Consider the following 23,238-nt stretch of genomic DNA (forward strand, 5'->3'; position numbering starts at 1 on the left):
CCAAAACAACTCCAATTGGACACCTGCATGCAGAAACTAAAATCCTTTGCGTGGAACACATGAAAGTGACAGGGAGACAATTACATGCCAGAAGCAACACCACACACCCATCACAATATATCTCACAAGCACCACCAACAAAATGTAAAAGCACCAGCAGCATACTAAAATATTTATATCAACCTACCACTGAGATCTGTGCCACCTGCAGAGATGGCAATGGCCTCTTGTGGAGGTTTGGCCCCTAACTCATGGCTAGTCATGGCATTTTTCAGGGAGACAGGACTGCTCAACTAAACGGTTGTAGGTAAAAATGCCGATGAACATAATGTCGACGGACAAAGTGCCGACATTTGTTAAAAGTAGGACAAAATGTCGACGACGAATTATATTAGTTATTTATTTAGTGAGATGATGCCAATTGTTAATGCAGGCACTAAGCTATTTTTGCCACCAGTTTTATACCTCTCTCCATATACAGTATGTTTCCTGTCATTCATTCATAATGGTAGTTCCAAAATAAACAAACTTGACGGTCTAATGATTTTAATGAATCACAAGATGGCTCAGTTGTAGAGCTACAAATTTATTAAAAACAATATAATCAATCAAAAAGTGTTACAAAATATATAATGAACGCACAATTTACCAATTAAAAACAACATAATTCTAAAAAGCTTTACAAGTTATGAGCAACTGCTCTTAAAAACTGTATCCCTTGGCAAAGCCCCACACACATCTAGTGAAATGTTTGCTGTAGAGTTGTGAATTATATTTGAGGGAATATCATCTGTCTGTATACTGGCCATACCTTTTAATTTGTTTTGGATTTTTAGAACATCACATCTGAGATTATCAGGCTGATGAGAATTGCTTGCAAAAGAAAGCACAGTATCGTTAGTTGTTATTTGTCCACCACAATATCCACGTTTTTCACATCGCCATAAGATCCTATCTTCCTTTCGCTTATCAACAATGTATGCATAGCCTTCGTAAAGAAGTTTCTTGCCGCCTTTGTTCGTTTTTATTATCTCCATTATTGTGATGGGCTGGCTGAAAAAAAAAAAAAAAATTCTCTCTACTACTTGAACAAACACGGGTAGAACAAATAAGCTATTCAGCAAATCACTAATTGGCTCAAGCGAATTGTCTCTGATAGCCCCATACTGGGTGAGGACAGGTTGTTTATGCTACAATTCTACGGTGCCCGTATTCACATCAAAGCTATTTCATTCCTTCTTGGTTATAAAATGGACTCATAACATTATTATTATCATTATCATATTTCTCGACATTATGTCCATCAACATTATGTCTGTCGACATTTTGTCCTACTTGAATAAATGGCGGTACCTTGTCCATCGACATTTTGTCCGTCGACATTATGTCCATCAGCATTTTGTCTGCATACCCAACTAAACAGTGTAGGGAACAACAACACCAACCTACAACTGACATTACACAAAACATACATACATACATATACCAAGGCTTTTTCCCCCTTCCAAGGGAGGTAGCCAAAAAGGGAAAGGCATAAAAACACTCCCACCCATTTCATCCCTAAATACACTCCACACCCCTCCCACCCTTCCTCTCATCTGAGCACCTCCTGGATGACGGGTCATCCCTGCACCCTGCCCACCGCCCTGGGTCAGAAGCAGTGTCGCAAGACACAGTACATCCACAGCAAGGCCGCTTCATTTAATCGGCGACCCCCCCTCTCCGTCCCCCTTTGCATATAAGGCGAGGACGGGGAGAAATCCCTTCGGGCTGCGTCAAAATTAACTCACACATACTACCCCACCCATTCCTCCTCATGCAGTCACAACATCATCCATATACAACCATTCTCCATTCACCTCTGTCTTCCGTCCTCTCCCTTCCTTCCTCAACAGACATTCCCCTCTTCCCCAAAGCCCCCTTCACCCCATCCATCCACCTCATCCTAAGACGTCCCCTCATGTTCACTCCCTCCACATCTACCTTCCATACCTCTTTTACTAGTCTTTCTTCACTCATTCTTTCCATGTGTCCAAACCATCCTAATATTCTTTCATCAACCCTATCTCCCAAATCCTTTTTCACCCCTGTTCTCCTCCTCACCTCATTTCTCACTCTATCCAGCCTAGTAACCCCCACCATACTTCTCAGACACCTCATCTCAAACACATTCAAACTCCTTCTCTCTTCTTCTCTTATGTTCCACGTTTCTGCCCCATACAGTGCTGTTGGCACAATCACTCCTTCATACAGTCTCCTCTTCGCATCCATTCCCAAATGTCTATTCCTCATTACACTCTTTAAACCACCAAGGCATTTACTCGCTTCTCTCAATCTACATTCTACCTCCACCTTCACTCCACCTTTTCCTGCTACACTTGCACCCAAGTATCTAAAACTATCCACTTCCTCCAGTCGCTCTCCCTTAATGTTCACTTCCAGTCTACTGCCACTTTCACCCCTTGTACATCTCATCACCTTACTTTTACCCACATTTATCTTTAGCTTTCTTCTATCACATACTCTCCCAAACTCTGCCACCAGCTTCCTCAATCCCTCCTCTGACCCTGCCACAAGCGCAGTGTCGTCTGCAAACAACAGCTGGCTCACCTCCCACTTTTCTCCATTTTCTTTAACCATCTCCAATCCCTGACTCACTACCCTAGCATTCACCTCTCGCACCACCCCATCCATGTATAAGTTGAACAGCCAGGGCGACATAACGCATCCTTGACGAAGTCCCACCTTTACTTCAAACCACTCACTCTCTCCATTTCTAATCCTAACACATGCTCTACTACTCTCATAAAAACTCTTGACAGCTCCCAAAAGCTTTCCTCCTATCCCATATATCTGCATAACCTCCCACAGTGCCTTTCTGTCTACCCTATCATAAGCCTTTTCCAGATCCATAAAAGCCCAAAAAATATCCTTCCCCTTTCCTATAGCTTTCTCACATATCTGTCTTACCACAAAGATCTGATCTACACAACCTCTACCCGTCCTAAATCCACACTGTTCCTCACCAATTACTCCTTCTGTTCCTCTCCTAATCCTCTCAATTAAGATCCTCCCATAAGCCTTCCCTACTACACTCAACAGGCTAATCCCTCTGAAATTACTACATTCACACTTGTCCCCTTTTCCCTTGTAAAGAGGAACTATACAGGCACTACTCCAGTCCTCCGGTACTCTACCCTCTCTCCAGCAAACATTAAATAACCTCACCAACCAGTCCACCATCACTGAACCTCCCTTTTTCAGACATTCTGCATGACATCCATCCAGACCAGGTGCCTTACCTGCTTTCATCATCTTTACAACTGCCTTCACCTCATCCTTCCTTATTTCTCCTCCATTCTCCTCACTCTCATTTTCTTCGCATTTCCCACTGCAGCTATCTTTCCTTCCCTATCCTCCTTCACATTCAGCAACTCCCTAAAATATTCTGCCCATCTTCCCCTCACTGCCATCTCTTCCATTATCAACTCTCCATCTGTACCTTTTACCTTTTCTTCCCTACTTGATTCGCCTCCTCTTCCTCTCTTAATTTCTTTCCAAAACATCTTTTTATTACTTTCAAATTTTTCTGTCATACTCCTACCCCATTTCACATCTGCACTAAGATCACTAAACAAGCCCTTCACAATAGAAAATGAAACTCAATACTCCAATAACCCCTAGACATAAGCCCCACAGAAAAAAAAAACTCACACACCAAATAAGAACCACACTGGTATGCTTATATTCCAGACACCATCCAGCATTAAAAGAGTACCAACAAAGACCTGGCCACAGATTCAAGCTGCCATAGATGCAACCATTACACAGAGGCCACAGAACACCTCTTACTAACACACTAACAATCCCAAGACAACAACATAATATAACTTCCTTGAGTGACTTATGGAACCAACTGCATTCAGTTGAATGTTATTTGAAGGTTGCAGGTCTTTTGCAAGAGACTAGGGACAACAGATTGATTAGTAGCTCTCTTTCCGTCCCTGCTCTCTGCCTCACATCCTCATTTCTCACAAGCCACTTTAACACATTTAGATTTGTCCTTTCTACCTCCCTTAAATTCCAAGTCTCTGCTCCATATATTGTCTTCAGCATAAACACCCATTTGCAGTCTTTTCTTTGAATTCTTCCCCAGATAGCTATTTCTCATGTCATTTTTCATTCCAAGACTTGCTTACCTTACACTATAATTTACCTCCACCCTGCACTCCTCCATTTCCTCCTACATATGACTAAATACTTCAAGCTATTCATTTCCTTCAGCCATTCTTCTTTAAAACTAGCCTTCCAACTCACTGCCACCTTCTCCCATTGTACATCTCATAACCTCATTTTTGCCAAAATTTGCTTTGTTTCCTTTCAAAATATGATCGAAACTGCACCACTAGCTGCTTCAGACCCTTCTCTGATCCAATCATAAGTGTAGTGTCATCCGCAAGCAACAAATTGCTCACTTCCTACTATCTTCAACTCTCACTTACAAGCTCCACACACCCACCCATCACTCTGTACCTCCCCACCCATGTACACAATGAACAACCAAGGTGATATTACACAAATCTGGCACAGCACCACCTTCATCTCAAACCACTCACACATTATTCCTGACCCTAATACAAGCTCTACTACTAATGTGGGAGCTGTAGGTCTCCTGTAAGACACCTGGGTCAAATGACTGATTAATCTCAGCACCTCATGGATGAAAGGTTGTTCCCATCCCCTACCATACTACTCTGGTCAAAGGCAATGCAGCAAGGCACCAGTCACCTGTATGATACAATTATATAAATAAATGATCTTAAAGATATGAGGCCCCGCATGGAGAAGTGTCCCATGCGACACAATGGCCGGTTTTGAGTTACGCACATACAACACTATTTTAGCCCTTCTACTTCAATCCGAACATGTCGTAAAGGACAAAACGTGACCTGCAATATGGTCAAAACGCTTCTAAAACAAAGTGGTAAAACCTCACACTCGCTCGGCCGGAGCAGCAAGTCAAGACTTGGCGTGGAGTAGTGTGGCAAGCACCAGGCCGCGGTGTTGTCAAGGTCAAACTCATGCCATCCAGAAGAGCCTACAGTCCAGACTTCTTTGACCTGTCCACAGTCAACCTCCCCGTGAAGTACCAATATGACAGGTTGCTCACGAGGGAGAAGATCACTGACCTACAGTACCTGACTGACGAGTTCATCGCCCAGGCCGATAATCGTCAGTGGTGGCGGGACCTGTTGCTTCGGCAGCAGGACCTCCGCAACCAAGGTGCTCTGGTGTCCTCCGACAGCGAATACGATGCTGATGACCCAGATAACATAAACATGGAGTACGATAGCGTGCCGGCTCCTAACATGGCCTAGCATCTAGGTCATCTGGTTTTGTTGGTTGTTTGTTTGTTTGTCTACATGTTGTTTGTTTTTGTTTTGATCTCTCTGTAACTCACATCAGTGGTTTTGTCTTGAAAAATACATTAAAACAATGTTTTCATTATGCTCGTAGCTTCAATGACAACAAAGTTATTCATGTTTTACGTTTCCAAAACTTTGGAAGCGATTTCTGGCATTTAAAAAATTGGCGCATGGGACACTTCTCCACGCAGGGCCTCATATATGCATAAATAAATAAGACACTGGTGAATGCTTAACTACACAAGCTTATTTGTCACTAAAAATCACCTTTCTAGACCACATGTCTTTTAGTGGAATGAATGACAATACATGAAATGTCAACATTATAGCAAACATTCACTATCATACAATGGTAATTCAGAACTCAAATACCACAGACGAAAAAAAAAAAAAAAAAAAAAAAAAAAAAAAAAAAAGGGGGGGGGGGGTTTGCCCTTGAAGCTGAAATTTTCTTGGAACTTGAATCCACAAAAAAAGAAAGCCATATCATATTGTACTGCATTCTATGATTGTGATTAAATAAAAATATAGCATCCTAGAAGATTTTAGAATTGAAATGTAAAAAAAAGAAAAAAAAAAAGAAAAAAAAAAATAATAATAATAATAATAACAATCCTAGTGTGTTGTACATATTACATTAATGTTCATTTCAAACAAGGAAAAAGTTGCTTTGGAATTCACTTTTCTGAACTTGAAGTTTCCAGGAATGAATCAAGTTTGAGTTCCAAGATACCACTGTACTTCACTATAAATAAATCATAGATATCTTGCAGTGAACAAGTTCTGAGGAAACATTTTTGCAATTTCTATGATGAACACTGAAATCTTTGGACAATACATATAAAATGCCCTCCAAAATAATAGTACACAAGTTTTTGGTTTTTGAGAAGTTGCATAGTAGAACCCTGAGAAGTCATGAAGATTTATATCCATTACTGGCCAATTTAGTGTAATTTCAATAAATTTTTCAAGACTAGTGCTCAATATGTTAACACTTATGGGACCAATGATGGGTACCTACACAAAATCATCCTGATGGATGTCAGAGTTGTCTCCCTGATGCCTATCTTTCAAACCTGTCAACAGCCTCACATACACCTACAGGTGCAGTCCTGAGGGACTGACACTCAGTCTCTAGACTGGGGCGAAGATCTTTCTCAATTTTGTATTTTCTCCACCTTTTTTTGCATAACAAGATCTGATAACTGGTGGCTATTTCCCTCATACTACTACAAGTTGGTGAAAGAAACAGTTCCACATTAATACAACACAGACATCAATCCATATATTTTTCTCCAGACACATCTGTGAGCCTGAGGACCACTACCAGCTGTCATGGAACTGCAGATTTCAGGTCAGTGGAAGCTGAAGTGACAATTATTATTTACATCTAAAATATCCTCATAAATTAACATCCAATTCACCCCTTGGTACCCCATATCTGAAGTTTGATTACCTTAATCAAAATGTATGACCTCTCTTAACTCCTTCCATACAATGATGCTTATGTTGGCATCATGAGGTATGAGTGTGTATACAAGGATGCCAGCATTGGTGTCTTGATTACCGTATTTTCCGGCTTAAAATGCGCATCGGGTTATAATGCGCACCCATGCACTTCGTTATCTCAGTACACAGTGCGCACCGACGTATAACGCGCATGCCCGATCGCATTTGTCTATAACGCAGATTTACCTCGGTATTTATATCATGTGAACGAGGTTACATGGAGAAGTATTTTTCATTGGCTAGAGCCACCGCTGGGAAATCTGTTGATTTGTCACTAAATTAAGTGTCAGTTTAGGCATCAATCAGGACACAACTAAGAAAAAGTCGGAACTACATGTACCGGTATATGACTCATGTTGTGTGTTGGTCCCTTATTACTTTGTAGCTTAAATAGTTTGTAGGAAATATGATCTAAAAAAACTTTATTCAAAGTAAAATATACAGAAAAATTTCGGGATTTTTACAGAAATTTTTCATCTTATATCTTGAGGAAATAATTCGTCTTTACCATTGTTTATTTAATACTGAAACAAACTATAGACTGTTTCGTTTTAGCTTTGAACCTGCAATGACAGTGGTGAAATAGGACAGTCTCTCATCGAGATGACGTTTAGTTAATATAACTCCCGAAAGAGGGTGTTGTAGTCAGTTGTTTGACACGAGTTTATGAACGGCCGCACCGGAATTTCTACCATACCTAAAGTGAAGCAACAAAGCCAACATAAAAATTCAAACTAGGATGCTGTGAACATGGGCAAATATCATGAATATTGATCATGTTTCATGATGTTTTGGCCTATTTAAACATGAAAAACAAGATTCGATAGATACCTACCTATACCAAATATTTATATACGGTAGCCCATGCTGGCGTATTCTTTCATGTCACCATGGCTGTTCTTCTTGTTCTCACGGAACGTCACGGAGAAGTGTGCCGTCCCGACTTTGTGACGGCCAACATCATCACGTTGTTGTGAAAAAAATTACACACACAGCTGCAGAATTGTTATCGTAGGCCATAGATAATGCGCACCACCGGATATCGTGCACCCCCCATTTTTAGGCCCTTCCAACGGAAAAAAGTCGTGCACTATACGCCGGAAAATACGGTACATTTATTTGTAGTTGTATCTGAGTAACCCCCGTATCCTGTGAACAGGCATGATCACATTTTCTGTGGTTATTAACATTCAGGGTGAAAGAGAGCAAGTAATACTACTGTGACTTTATATTTTATAATGTGAGTATTGTGATGCGTCATCATATCTTCATACATCAGGCAGCTGATGTTCCACACGAGAATTCAACTCGTATTGAAGAGGTTAATAAAAGCTGTAGCAGAATAAAGCCTTTCCTCATCACTATGTGTTCAATCACAAGTTATTTTATTTCACTTCTTGCCTCTGCTTCCTTTGGAGGTCCATCTGGGTACAGCTCACTGTATGATGGAGGCAGCTCTGGAAGTGATGGGGCTTCAGGTGGTGGTAGTTCCTCAACAACATCGGTCATGACAACAGCTTCATAGCGTGGAAGTGTATGTTGGCGTTGCAAAGATGGAGCTGTTGGAGCCCCATTCAAGGCAACAACATATGACTCGTGTTGTGAACTGAAATTAAGAGAATATTTTCATATCTATGATTTACCATTAAATTAAAATCCAATCCTATATCAACATTAAATGAGATAAATAAGCAAGGAAAATTATTTCACAAGAGAAGAAGATAATGATGATGAACCAACAATCACTCAATTCCATGGATCAACACAATGCTCAGTGCCTTCTGTGTGATGGTTGCATTTGGGGCAGTTGGTGTCCTGTGAGTGTATGAATCTGTGGCCAGGCTAATTCTGTACTGGTACAGGTAGGGTAGTAACTTGAATATAATTATGTAAGAGTGATTCTAATTTGGCTTAGGAGTGAAGTCTCAATTGTTTTGATGTCTGGGGGAGGGCCATGAGTAAATTTGGAAATCTATTGTGAAATGTCTGTTTTGTGATCTGAAGGTTATTGTAGATGTTTGAATATATATTTTTTTTTTACATAATAGACAGTACTTGTGTAATATGATGATGTCTAAGAGGGTTTGAGGACTTGCATAAACCTATGTGCCTATTATTCTCATGTGCTGCTCTATGAGAAAGACTTATTTTCAAGTGTTCTGTTGGAATTGTTTTAGTATGTATATATATATATATATATATATATATATATATATATATATATATATATATATATATATACACAGGTAACTCTCGATTGATGTGAGATATAGGTTCCTAGAGACATCGCGTATATCAAATTAATTTTTGCCATAAGAAACAATGGAACATGGGGGGTATGCGGGATTTGATCCATAAAAGTTGCAATGTTTGTACAAAAAACACATTTTATTTGGCTAATAAATGTACAGTAAATACTGTAAAATACTAATAATATCTAATTCTAAACCTTCTAATGTATTTATAAAAGAGAAAAACAATTGTACACTGTACTACTTACGTAGTTCTACCACTCATCACTCACATCACAACAGTCACTCACTACCCTCACTGTCCAATTGTTCTGGCACATCCACCTGCACTTTCACAGCTGCAGGGTCATCCACATCCTCTTCTGTCATGTCTTTTTGCACTGGTGCTTTTTTGAAGAATTGCAACACGGTGGTCTGGCGCTGTTTCTTTTGAAATTCTGTGTGCATCTGTGTGTAGCAGAACACTGCATCCATGACTTTTCTTCTAACTGTGCTGCTATGTTCCACATTGGGGTCCATGTTTTCAAATTTGTCAATAGAGTCCTTAAGTTGTGCCAGCGCTTCACTAAGTCCCTTCCCCGCAGGGCCGCTGGTGCTTGCAGAAGACGATGAAGGACTTTTTGGGGTCATGATGATAGGCTGGTAGTACAGTACAATAGTATGTTGATATGAGGAGGTCTGTTCTCGTTGTTAGTAGCAGAGCGAAAGAGGCCTGTAAGCCAGCAAACAATGAATGAGAAGCGGGAAGGCCCGCCACCTGTCGGCTGGCCGCGGAACTCTCTGGCGGACAGTTTGAAAATGTGGTTGGGCCAAATCGCATCTTAGCAAATAAATAGCGTAAATTAAACTAATTCTAATATTTTTTAGGTCGCGTTATAACAAATTCGCGCACATCAAAGACGCGTAAATCGAGTTACCTGTATATGTATATACAGTACACACACGCATACACATACACCAACCACGGAACCGACAACACCTTCGTCACTAGGCCCCAAAGGAGAGGATAAACAACGAAAAAGGAAACCTGGTTTGTATTGTATTGAGAAATCATGGGTACCCAAAATGATGTCTCTGTAGTGCTAGTTAAATGTATTAAGACGTAATTAGCAAAAAAATAAGGAAAATAACGAAAAGTCTCACTCGAATGACAACTTCAAACCATAGCCATCTAGTGACGCCATGCCAAACCACAATGTAAACAATCTTTGCGAGACTCCTGCAACCACGAGGGAATATCACAACAATGCTTTTTCAGGATTCAGTATGAAAGATGGAGTTTAAGTCAAATCTTAGAGATAGAGAGGGAAATGAGCAAAAATTGGATATGGTGGGAGAATGAAATTATGGACTTAAGGAATGAAATTGTTGGACTAATGGATTGCTTAGTGCAAGCAAACATTGAAATTTCCGACCTAGGTCAAATCTTAGAGATAAGAGAGGAAAATGAGCAAAAATAGGATATAGTGGGGGAACAAAATCATGGACTTAAGGAATGAAATTGTTGGACTAATGGATTGCTTAGTGCAAGCAAACATTGAAATTTCCGACCTGAAGAAAACTAACTTGGATCTAAGAAACGAGATTAAGGAAATGAAAAATTATATAAGAGCTGAAGAGTGATAATGAAGAGAATTAATGATACTACCAATAGCGACAACTTAAAGAAGTAAACAACAAATCCAAGAAATGACTGAAAAAATCGAAGAGAACTTAAGTGAGGAAAGTATCCAAAAGTTTAAGAAATGGAAGGAAAACATTGAAAATAAAGAAATTGTTTTCAAAGCAATAGTCCAACAACAAATGTAGGAAAATGCAAAAGACACAATTATCCATGTAATTAATGAAAAAGCAAATTGAATCTGGGACACAGTGGATAAGAAAAAAATGTATTGTGGTATATGGACTAAAAGAAAAACATGGTCTGGCGAGGTACATGAGGGAAAATAGCAATCCTAAAAGAAATTCAAGATGGAGCCCAAGAAGCAGTGAAAGACATAGACGATGCATATAGGATTGGTCACTATTCTAAGGTTAGAAATCGACCCATAAAGATAAATCTAAGATCACAAATGGTAGTGGAAGACATATTTGAAAAAGTAGGTAACTTGGCAAGGAGTGAAAAGTATAATAAGATATGGATAAAAAGAGAAACGAGTGTTTAGGAATTAGAGAGAAGACACTAAGAGATGAAGCAAAGGAAAAAAACGAGAAGAGAACAGAGACCGAAAGCAAGGAATTCTATTGGACAGTAATCGACATGAGACTGAGGAAATGGTACATCAGAATGGGAAAAAAAAAAAAAAAAAAAAAAAAAAAAAATAAAACAGAAAACAGAAAACAATTGAAAGTGGCCTGTACCAACATCGGCGGTTTAATTTCAGGACTGACTGAACTTAATGATTACCAGCTAGAAGAAAAAGCAGACATAATGGGAATTGTGGAGACTAAACTATGGGGTGAAATACCAGAGACAAAAAACAGGGAGGAATCATGTTCTTGGCCAAGAAAAACTTGAATGTGACAAAAAGTTTGGAGGACAAAGGTAATGTAGAACTGATCATGATAAAAGTCGAAGACAAGAACATGAAAAGTAGAAAGTTTGTGAAGACTTATGTGCCCCCAAAAATGAACACTTGGAAAGTGAACAAGCATACAAAAATGCTAGAAGATACAAGGCAATCATTAAATGAGATACTAATGGGCGAGAGTAATCTGGTCATTATGGGGACTTCAATTGCAAAGAAATTTGTTGGGAGAACATGAAGGTGAGAGGAGAAGACTTGTGGGGTAATGTACTGCTGGACATGACCATGGAATATACAATGACTCAGTGGGTCAGTGAAAACACCAGACACAGAAATAACAAGGAGCCGTCAAAACTAGATTTAATATTTATAACAGAACCTGAAATTGTGGATAAAATCCAATACAAGACACCAATTGGAGAGAGTGACCATATACTCATTGAGACTGAACTAAAGGAAGAAATATACATGGAGAGAAATGAAAGACATATGAAAGGAAGATTGATGTACAGCAAAACGGACTTTGCAAAACTAAAGAAATTCTTCCAGAATGCAAACTGGGAAAAATTTTACATGGAAGAGACAAAAGTGGAAGAGAAATGAGATATCTTGATGGATAATTACAATGAAGGGGTGAATAGGCACATACAAAGACAGAAGCTAGAGAGAGTGTACATTAAATGCTGGTTCAACAAAAGATGCAGTGAGGCAAAAATATAGAAGGACAGAGCTTGGAAAAGATGGAGAAAAGATAAAAAAAAAAAAAAAAACATGGAAAATGGCAAGTATACATAAACTATAGAAATGAGTTTATTAAAATGAGAAGAGAGGAAAAAAGGAACCATGAAAAGGATACTATTGATAAATGCAAGAGTAACCCAAACTATTCTATTGATATGTGAATGGTAAACTGAAAAACAAACAGGAAATGGTGAAACTACGCCAAGGGAATATAGAATACACAGAAGAATTAGAAATGGCCGAAGTCATGAATAATCACTTCAAATCTGTTTTCACTAGAGAGAAAGCACAATATTGGGACAAAGGAAATGAAAGGTGATCTCCACCCATGAGTGAGATAATAATAACACAAAAAGAAATAATGGAACACCTATCAAACCTTGACGTCAGGAAATCACATGGCCCGGATGGAACTGCAAATTGGATTCTAAAAGAATGCAAAGAACTAATGGACAAAATACATACATACATACATATTTGGCTACCCCCCTTACATGGGTGGTAGCCAAAAAGAAAAAGGCATAGAAATCACTCCCACCAATTTCATTTCCCATATATTCCACTCCCCTCCACCCTCCTCTCTCCCTCCTATCTTGGCACCTCCTGGATGACGGGTCATCACTGCATCTTGTCCACTGCCCTGGGTCAGAAGCAGTGTCGCAAGACTTAGCACATCCACAGCAAGGCCGCTTCATAAATTTGGCGACCCCCCCCCTCTCTGTCCCCTCATGCAGGAAAGGAGAAGGGAGAAATCCCTTTGGGCTGCGTCAAATTTTTTTCTCATACATACTTCCTCACCCTCCATCCCCCACCCACTCCCCCTCATGCATCACAGCCTCATCTATACACAACCCTTCTCCATTCATCCCTATCTTCTGTCCTCTCCCGTCCTTCCTCTCTTTTGTAAAGCCCCTTTCACCCCATCCATCTCTCTCATCTTAGGACACCCCCTCATATTCACTCCTTCCACCTCTGCCCTCCACACTTCTTTTACTAATCTTTCTTCACTCATTCTTTCCATGTGTCCAAACCATCCTAATACTCTTTCATCAACCCTATCTCCCAGCTCCTTTTCCACCCCTGTTCTCCTCCTCACCTCATTTCTCACTCTATCTAGCCTAGTAACCCCTATCATACTTCTCAGACATTTCATCTCAAACACATTCAAACTCCTTCTCTCTTCCTCTCTCATGTTCCATGTTTCTGCCCCGTACATTGCTGTTGGCACCCGTCATCCAGGAGGTGCCAAGATAGGAGGGAGAGATGAGGGTGGAGGGGAGTGGAATATATGGGAAAATTACCACACAGAAAATTAATAAAAAAAACTGGAACACATAGGAGGAATACAAGGGAACCTACTAAAATGGATGGAGGACTTCCTGAATGGTAGAAAGATGAGAGTAGTGCTCAGAGAAAAAGATTCAGATTGGAAAGAGGTGATCAGTGGAGTACCGAAAGGATCTGTACTGGCACCAATAATGTTTGCTTCTTTGCAGATGATGCCAAACTGTTAAGGAAAGTAGAAACTGATAAGGACTGTGAAGCACTGCAGGAAGACCTGAAAAGAGTATGGAACTGGAGTCAGAAATGGGAAGTGGACTTTAATACTAAGACATGTAGCATAACGGAGTTTGGAAAAACCAAAAACAGAATATCAGGAAAATATACAATTGGAACCAAGGAAGTAAAGAAATTAGGATCCGAAAAAGATTTGGGAGTAATTATCACAAATGACTTGTCCTATGATAAACAGATTAACAAAATTGTTGGGGAGACTTACAACTTGTTAAGATCAATAAAAGTGGCATTTGCATACTTGGACGAAGACATGATAAAAAAAAAATATTGGTTACATTGATAAGGCCTAGACTAGAGTATGCAGCGACATTGTGGTCCCCCAGTACCAAAAAGGATATAAAGAAAATAGAAAGAATCTAGAGAGCAGCTACAAAAATGGCACCTGCACTTGCAAACCTATCATACAAGAAGAGATTGGCTAAATTGGAGTTACTGACACTGGAGCAAAGAAGAGAGGTGACCTATTGACCATCTACAGAATCATGAAAGGCACAGAGATACTTGATAGAGAGGACTTAACTGGGACAAAAGAAACAGAAGAGGACATGGAAAGAAAATTAAAAAATATAGCTATAGAAGAGAACTGAAGAAAAACAGTTTTCCACATAGAGTTGTGGACACTTGGAACAAACTGGATAATGAAATAGTATGCGCAAAAACCATTCATGAGTTAAGCAAACTAGACACTGCGAGATACAATGGCGGGACACCACGAGCATAGCTCCCCTTCCTGCAAAACACAACTGGGTAAATATAACCTCCTCTCAGCATCCATTTCCAGATGTCTATTTCTCATTACACTTTTTAATCCACCAAGGCATTTACTCGCTTCTCTCAATCTACATTCTACCTCCACCCCCACTCCTCCCTTTCCTGTCACATTCGCATCCAAGTATCTGAAACTATCCACTTCCTCCAGTTTCTCACCCTTAATGCTCACTTCCAGCCTACTGTCACTCTCTCCCCATGTACATCTCATCACCTTACTTTTGCCCACATTTATCTTCAGCTTCCTTCTTTCACACACCTTTTCAAACTCTGTCACTAACTTCCTCAATCCCTCCTCTGATCCTGCTACAAGCGCAATGTCGTCAGCAAACAACAGCTGGCTGACCTCCCACTTTTCTCCATTTTCTTTAATCATCTCCAACCGGACAAAATACATAATAAGTTGCTCACTTAAAGAAGGAAATATACCAAAAGACTGGAAAAATGCTAACATTGTATCAATATATAAAGGAGGACATAAGAACCAACTAACTACAGGCCAGTCTCACTAACAAGCACCATAGCCAAAATTTGTGAGAAAATCAAGAATAGATGGGTAAAACACCAGGAAGACAACAATATAATAAACCCAAGACAATTTGGGTTTCAGACAAGGAAGATCATGTTCCACAACCTTAATATGTTTCTACTCAAGATTAATAGACATAGTACAAGAAAGGAATGGATGGGCTGATTGTGCCTTCCTGGACTTGCAAAAAGCTTTTGACAAATTACCACACAAAAAATTATATAAAAAAAATAAATAAAAAAACTGGAACATACAGGAGGGATACAAGGGAACCTACTAAAATGGATGGAGGACTTCCTGATTGGTAGAAAGATGAGAGTAGTGCTCAGAGAAAAATATTCAGGTTGGAAAGAGATGATCAGTGGAGTACCGCAAGGATCTGTATTGGCTCTAATAATGTTTGCTATTTATGTGAATGACATGGATGATGATGTGAAATGTTGCATGAGCTTTTTTGCAGATGATACCAAACTGTTAACCCCTTCGATATGATGATGCCTATGTAGGCGTCATGAGGAGCAAGTGGGTACGCGAGGATGCCGATGTCGGCATCTTGATTATACATATTGTAGTTGTACCTGCATGACCCCCATACTCTGTAAACTGGCTTCATCATATTTTCTATGGTTATCAAAATTCACGGGTGAAAGAGAACGAGCAGTACAGCATAATTTTATTTTCTATAATGCGAGTATTATGATGCAACATCGCACGTCTAGCAGCTAATGCTGCCCGCGAGATTTTGGCCTGTATTGAAGGGGTTAAAGTCATTTAAGAGAAAGAAAATTGGGTCAGAGGCACAGTTGATAAAAAAAAAGTTGATGGTATTAAAGAAAAACACAATGTAGCTACTTAAGAGAAAAAAGAGAAATAAAAAGAAATTCTGAAAGAGATACAAGAGGATGGGCAAGAAATGAAAAAGGAAAAAGAAGTGCATAGAATGGGACTCTAAAGAAAAAATTGACCACTAAGAATTAAACTAAGATCTGAAATGACAGTGGAAGTACTAACACAAACAGCAAAATTGGCAAAAAAAAAAAAAAAAAAAAAAAAAATATATATATATATATATATATATATATATATATATATATATATGAAAAAATGAGATAAGTAGAAAATCTGTAGTGATATATGTGCCCCCAAAAACATATTCTTGGACAATGAGTGATCATTCCAAAATGTTGGAAGACACAAAGCATGCATTAAATGAAATATTGAAAGGAGGAAAGTTAGTAATTATGGGTGACTTTAACTCTAAAGAAATATGTAGGGAAGAAATGACGGTGAAAGGTGGAGAGGACATTTGGAGAAACATACTACTAGACATGACCATTGAATACACAATGACTCAAAGGATAAAAGAAAATACCAGATAAAGAAATAATTACATCGGAGACTGAAATTGTGGATAAAATGAAATACAAGGCACCAATCAGGAAGAGTGACCGCATACTAATAGAGATTGAACTAAAAGAACAAATTGATTTGGGAAGAAATGAGAATTTTTGGGAAGAAATGAGAAACACAGAAAGGGAAGACTAATGTACAACAAAAGAGATTTTTAAAAACTCAGAAAATTCTTTCAAAAAGTGAAATGGGAAAACTTCTTTAATGAAGAAACAAAGATGGAAGAGAAACGGACAATATTAAAAGAAATCTATAATGAAGAAATAGATAAATATGTACCACAACAAAAACAGGAAAAGTTGTATGTTAAATGCTGGTACAACAAAAAATGTAGCAAGGCAAAAGACAGAGGAGACAAAGCTTGCAAAAGATAAAAAGGTAAGTGGCAAATATATATCAAACTAAGAAATATTTAAAAATATGCAGGGAAGAATAAACTATGAAAAAGATGTAAAAGACATATGTAAGGATCAACCTAAATTATTCTACAGATATGTAAATCATAAATTAAAAAACAAACAGGAAATAGTGAAACTGTGGCAAGGGAATGCAGAATATATAGATGTAGAAATGCCTGAAATTATGAACATTTTAAATCTGTATTCACAAAGGAAAATACACAAAATTGGGATGAAGGAAAAGGAGAGAGATCCCCTCCCAATGAAATAATTGTGACACAGAAAGAAACAAAGGACCAAATAATAAACCTTGATGTCAGATAATCACATGGCCTAGATGGAATTGCAATTGGATACTAAAAGAATGTATAGATGAACTAACAGACAAAATATATAAGATTATAGATTGCTCACTCAAAGAAGGAATGCTACCAGAAGATTGGAAAAATGCAAATATTGTACAAATATATAAACGGGGAGATAAAGAAGACCCAACAAACTATAGACCAGTATCCTTTATAAACAATATTGCTAAAATATGTGAAAAAGTTATCAAAAGTAGATGGACTAAGAATCTGGAAGAAAATAATACAGTACTACCTCTCATTAACGGACCAAAAGGGGGGTAACGGTGTCCGTTGATGTGAATAATCTGTTGATTTGGAGTGGTTTTTGGGTGGCATATTGATTGCACGTACTGAACAGCACCAAAAACACTGAAAACACCGCAAACACAGCTAATTAACATCCATTAATGAGAGGTCTCACTGTATACTGAATCCAAAATAATTTGGCTGTAGACATGGAAGATCATGTGCCACAAATTTGATTTGTTTTTATTCAAGGTTAATAGATATAATGTAAGGGATGGATGGGCAGATTGTGCTTTCCTGGATTTACATAAGGCATTTGATATAGTACCACACAAAAAGCTATTAAGAAAACTCGAAATAACTGGTGTATAACAAAATTTATTGAAATGGATGGAAGATTTCTTGCATGAGAGAAAAATGAGGGTGGTACTTAGAGATAAAAACTTGACCTGGGAAGAAATGATAAGTGGAGTCCAACAAGGTTCTGTATTAGCTCCAATATTGTTTGCTATATATATATATATATATATATATACAGGTACTCCTCGTTTAACAACAACAATTGGGACCAGCGCGCCGTCGTTAACCGAATTGGTCGTTAAGCGAAAGTGTATACATATACGTACATGTACTGTATGTACAATGTCCAGCAATACATGTATCTTTATTTTTGTGTATTTTCCCTCTTTTATACAGTACATTAAAGCTTTATTTACTGTTTACTTACGGTGGTTAGGTTCCTGAAATTACCGTATATGACCAAATCCGCGTATGCTGACATTCCATATTGAATACCGGGGTATTTTTTTAGTTTCGACCATGGGTGCAATATAGCAATAGAAATTTAATTATTAATCTTGTAAATTAAAATGTATCAACGTAATATGCAATTTTGTGGGCGGGAATGAAAGTAAAAAATACCATGCTACACGAAAAAATGCTAATGAACGAAGTCGTCTGCCAACGTCTCTCACGACGACGACAACGAGGACGAGCCGGATGATATTTAATTTGCAGGTAATGATTTATCAAACACAGGTTAGGTTAGTTTAGTTTAGGTTAGACGAATTTATCATCCTTTCATTTCTTCGACATCGGCATCTATCATAACAAACATGGTGTACCATTCGTCCGACATGACTTCGTTACTTACGAAATTTGTTTTAGCACCTTTTTTTCCGCTCACAAAATTGCATATTACGTTGATACATAATAATTTACAAAATTAATAATTAATTTTCTATTACTATATTGCGCCCTTAGTTGAAACTAAAAATTTACCACTACCGGTATATACAGGTACTCCTCGTTTAACGACCTACTCGGTTAACGACAACTCAGAGTAACGACGGGCTTTATGACGTCGTGTAACGTAAATCTCCCGAAGTTACGACGTCGTGTACGATAATTAAGTTGACTGAGGCAAATTTGTATGATGTTATAAATGAACTTGTACGGTGGATATTAGCTGTGAGGTAAAGTGTTCTGAAGCTTAGGTCTACATAACCATCCTGCAAGCTGCAAAAACTACCTGGGGTACAGTGTATACCGGTAGTGGTAAATTTTTAGTTTCGACCATGGGCGCAATATAACAATAGAAAATTAATTATTAATTTTGTAAATTATAATGTATCAACGTAATATGCAATTTTGTGAGCGGAAATGAAAAAGAAAATGCTAAAACAGATTTCGTAAGTAACGAAGTCATGTCGGACGAATGGTACACTATGTTTGTTATGATAGATGCCGATGTCGAAGAAATGAAAGGATGATAAATTAATTCGTCTAACCTAAACTAAACTAACCTAACCTGTGTTTAATAAATTATTACCTGCAAATTAAATGTCATCCGCCTCATCCTCGTTGTCGTCGTCGTGAAAGACGTTGGCAGACGACAAGATGGCGTCCCGAGCCAATGCTACCGACTTCGTTCATTAGCATATTTTCTTGTAGCAAGGTATTTTTTACTTTCATTTCCGCCCACAAAATTGCATATTACGTTGATACATTTAAATTTACAAAATTAATAATTAATTTTCTATTGCTATTTTGCGCCCATGGTCGAAACTAAAAAAATACCCCGGTATTCAATATGGAATGTCAGCATACGCGGATTTGGTCATATACGGTAATTTTAGGAACCTAACCACCGTAAATAAAGCTTTAATGTACTGTATAAAAGAGGGAAAATACACGAAAATAAAGATACATGTATTGCTGGACATTGTACATACAGTACATGTATACACTTTCGCTTAACGACCAATTCGGTTAACGACGGCGCGCTGGTTCCAATTGTCGTCGTTAAACGAGGAGTACCTGTACTGTACCCCAGGTAGTTTTTTCAGCTTGCAGGATGCTAATGTAGACCTAAGCTTCAGAACACTTTACCTCACAGGTAATATCCACCGTACAAGTTCATTTATAACATCATACAAATTTGCCTCAGCCAACTTAATTATCGTACACGACGTCGTAACTTCGGGAGATTTACGTTAAACGAATGTTATAAAGCCCGTCGTTACTCCGAGTTGTCGTTAACCGAGTAGGTCGTTAAACGAGGAGTACCTGTATATATATATATATATATATATATGACATGGATGAAGGTGTGGAATGTTATATGAACTTCTTTGCAGATGATGCAAAACTACTAAAGTAAAAAAAACAACAACAACTGTGAATCACTACAGAAAGACCTGGAGAAAGTCTGGGAATGGAGCCAAAAGTGGGAAGTGAACTTCAAAATCAAGAAATGTAGTATAATGGAGTTTGGAAAAAGTAAAAAAAGAATATCAGAACAATATAGAATTGGTACAAAGTAAGTAAAAAAGTTAGCTCTGAAAAGGACCTAGTTGTACTTATTAGCAAAGACATGTCACCAGACAAGCATATTAACAAAATAGTCGGAGAAACCTACAATTTACTAAGATCAATTAAGGTGGCTTTTAATTACTTGGATGAAGTAATGGTAAAAAATATTAGTCACAATAGTTAAACTTTGTGAGAGAATCTTCAAAGATAGATGGACAAAATATCTGGAGGACAATAATATACTGAACCTGAGGCAATTTGGATTCAGACAAGGAAGATCATGTACAACTAATTTTATTTGTTTCTATTCCTGGATTTACAAAAGGTATTTACAAAATCCATTCCTGGATTTACAAAAGGCATTTGATAAGGTACCACACAAAAAATTGCTATATAAACTGGATACAATAGGTGGTATACATGGAAAACTATTGAATTGGATGGAGGACTTCCTACATGGAAGAAAAATGAGAGTAGTGCTCAGAGACAAATATTCAAAATGGGAAGAAATGAGTAGTGGCATCCCACAGGGGTCAGTACTAGCTCCAATAATGTTTACTATATATGTAAATATTTAGACATGGATGAAGGTACTGAAATTTACATGAACTGCTTTGCTGATGATGCAAAGTTATTAAAGAGAATAAACTCTGAAATAGACTGTGACTCATTACAGATCTGAACAAAGTCTCAGAGTGGAGTAAGAGATGGGAGGTAGAATTCAACATCAAGAGGTCCAGTATAATTGAATTTGGAAAAAGCAAGAAGAGAATATCAGGACAGTATAAAATTGATGGAAAAGAAGTAAAGAAAGTAAATTCTGAAAGGGACTTAGGAGTAATCGTCACCAAAGACATGTCGCCAGATAAACATATAAATAAAAGTCGGAGAAACATACAATTTGTTGATATCAATAAAGGTGGCTTTTAAATACCTGGATAAGGAAATGATTAAGAAAATATTACAAACACTGGTAAGGCCAAAACTGGAATATGCAGTGCTGATATGATCACCCAGTACAAAAAAGAATACAAGAAAATTAAAAAGAATACAAAGAGCAATGACAAAGATGGCCCCAACACTTTCAAACCTGAAATATGAAAAAAGACTGGCCAAAGTGGAAATGCCTACCCTGGAACAAAGAGGAGAACTAGAGGACCTACTAACTGTCTACAGAATTATGAAAGGAAAAGAATGACTTGATAGAGAGGACTTGTTAAAGTGGGACAGAGGAAAAACAAGAGGACATGCAATGAAACTCAAAAAGGATAACTACAGAAGAGACCTGAAAATGAATAGCTTCCCACACAGAGTGATAGATATATGGAACAAACTGGAGGAAAAAATAGTGTGTGCAAACACAATACAAGAATTTAAGAAAAAACTATCTTGCGAGATACAAAAATGGGTTACCACAAGCATAGCTCCCCTTCCCGTACAATACAACTAGATAAATACACTCTCTGGAATCAATGAACTAAATGACTATCTAGAAATAGAAAAACCTGACATCATGGGAATAGTAGAGACAAAATTGAGAAGGGAGACGGGACTGCTCGGACAGACAGTCTAGGGAACAACAACAACATCAACATGCATAGTGGGACATGGTCTATATAATCACTGGGCGAAAAACAGAACTGAAAAGCAAGGAGGTGTCATGATATTGACCAAAAAAGGTTTAAATGTTACAAAGATAATTGAAGGTCAGGGAAATACAGAAGTACATACATATACCAAAGGCTTTTCCCCCCTACATGGGGGGTAACCAAAAAGAAAAAGGCATAGAAATCACTCCCACCCAGTCCATTTCCTATATATTCCACTCCCCTCCCTCTTATCTTGGCACCTCCTGGATGATGGGTCATCCCTGCATCCTGTCCACTGCCCTGGGTCAGAGGCAATGTCACAAGACACAGCACATCCACAGCAAGGCAGCTTCATAAATCTGGTGACCCCTCACCTCTCCGTCCCCCCATGCAGAAAAGGAGAAGACGGGGAGAAATCCCTTCGGGCTGTGTCAATATTTTTTTTCATACATACTTCCTCATCCCCCATCCCCCACCCACTCTCCCTCATGCATCACAGCATCATCTATACACAACCCCTCTCCATTCACCCCTATCTTCTGTCCTCTCCTGTCCTTCCTCAACAGACATTCCTCTCCTTTGTAATGCCCCTTTCACTCTATCCATCCATCTCATCCTAGGACGCCCCCTCATATTCGCTCCTTCCACACTTCTTTTACTAATCTTTCTTCACTCATTCTTTCCATGTGTCCAAACCATCCTGATACTCTTTCATCAACCCTATCTCCCAGTTCCCTTTCCACCCCTGTTCTCCTCCTCACCTCCTCATTTCTCACTCTATCTAGCCTAGTAACCCCTATCATACTTCTCAGACATTTCATCTCAAACACACTCAAATTCCTTCTCTCTTCCTCTCTCATGTTCCATGTTTCTGCCCCGTACAATGCTGTTGGCACAATCACTCCTTCATATAACCTCCTCTTAGCATCCATTCCCAGATGTCTATTTCTCATTACATTTTTCAATCCACCAAGGCATTTACTTGCTTCTCTCAATCTACATTCTACCTCCACCCCACTCCTCCCTTTCCTGCCACATTCGCACCCAAGTATCTGAAACTATCCATTTCCTCCAGTTTCTCACCCTTAATGCTCACTTCCAGC

At 38.5% G+C, this 23,238-nt stretch overlaps 1 protein-coding gene across 11 annotated transcripts in view; it reads right to left on the reverse strand.

The window, feature by feature from the left end:
- Positions 1-944: 944 nt before the first annotated feature.
- LOC143023561 (uncharacterized) overlaps positions 945-23,238 on the reverse strand; it is a 220,511-nt gene continuing 198,217 nt past the window's right edge. For 9 of the 11 annotated variants that reach the window (XM_076182137.1, XM_076182132.1, XM_076182131.1 and 6 more), the window contains 2 exons: positions 8,337-8,541; positions 945-1,053 (listed from right to left, as the gene is read on the reverse strand). In XM_076182137.1, coding sequence (XP_076038252.1) covers positions 970-1,053; positions 8,337-8,541 — 289 coding nt within the window. In that variant the 3' untranslated portion in view covers positions 945-969. Of the gene's footprint in view, positions 1,054-8,148; positions 8,542-9,140; positions 9,900-23,238 lie in introns of those variants that run through there. The other 2 variants (XM_076182133.1, XM_076182142.1) reach the window with 2 other exon arrangements.

The sequence above is a fragment of the Oratosquilla oratoria genome, unplaced genomic scaffold, assembly GCF_046742065.1.
Source record: "Oratosquilla oratoria isolate Oo_2021 unplaced genomic scaffold, ASM4674206v1 SCAFFOLD50, whole genome shotgun sequence".
NCBI classification, from domain to species: Eukaryota; Metazoa; Arthropoda; class Malacostraca; order Stomatopoda; family Squillidae; genus Oratosquilla; species Oratosquilla oratoria.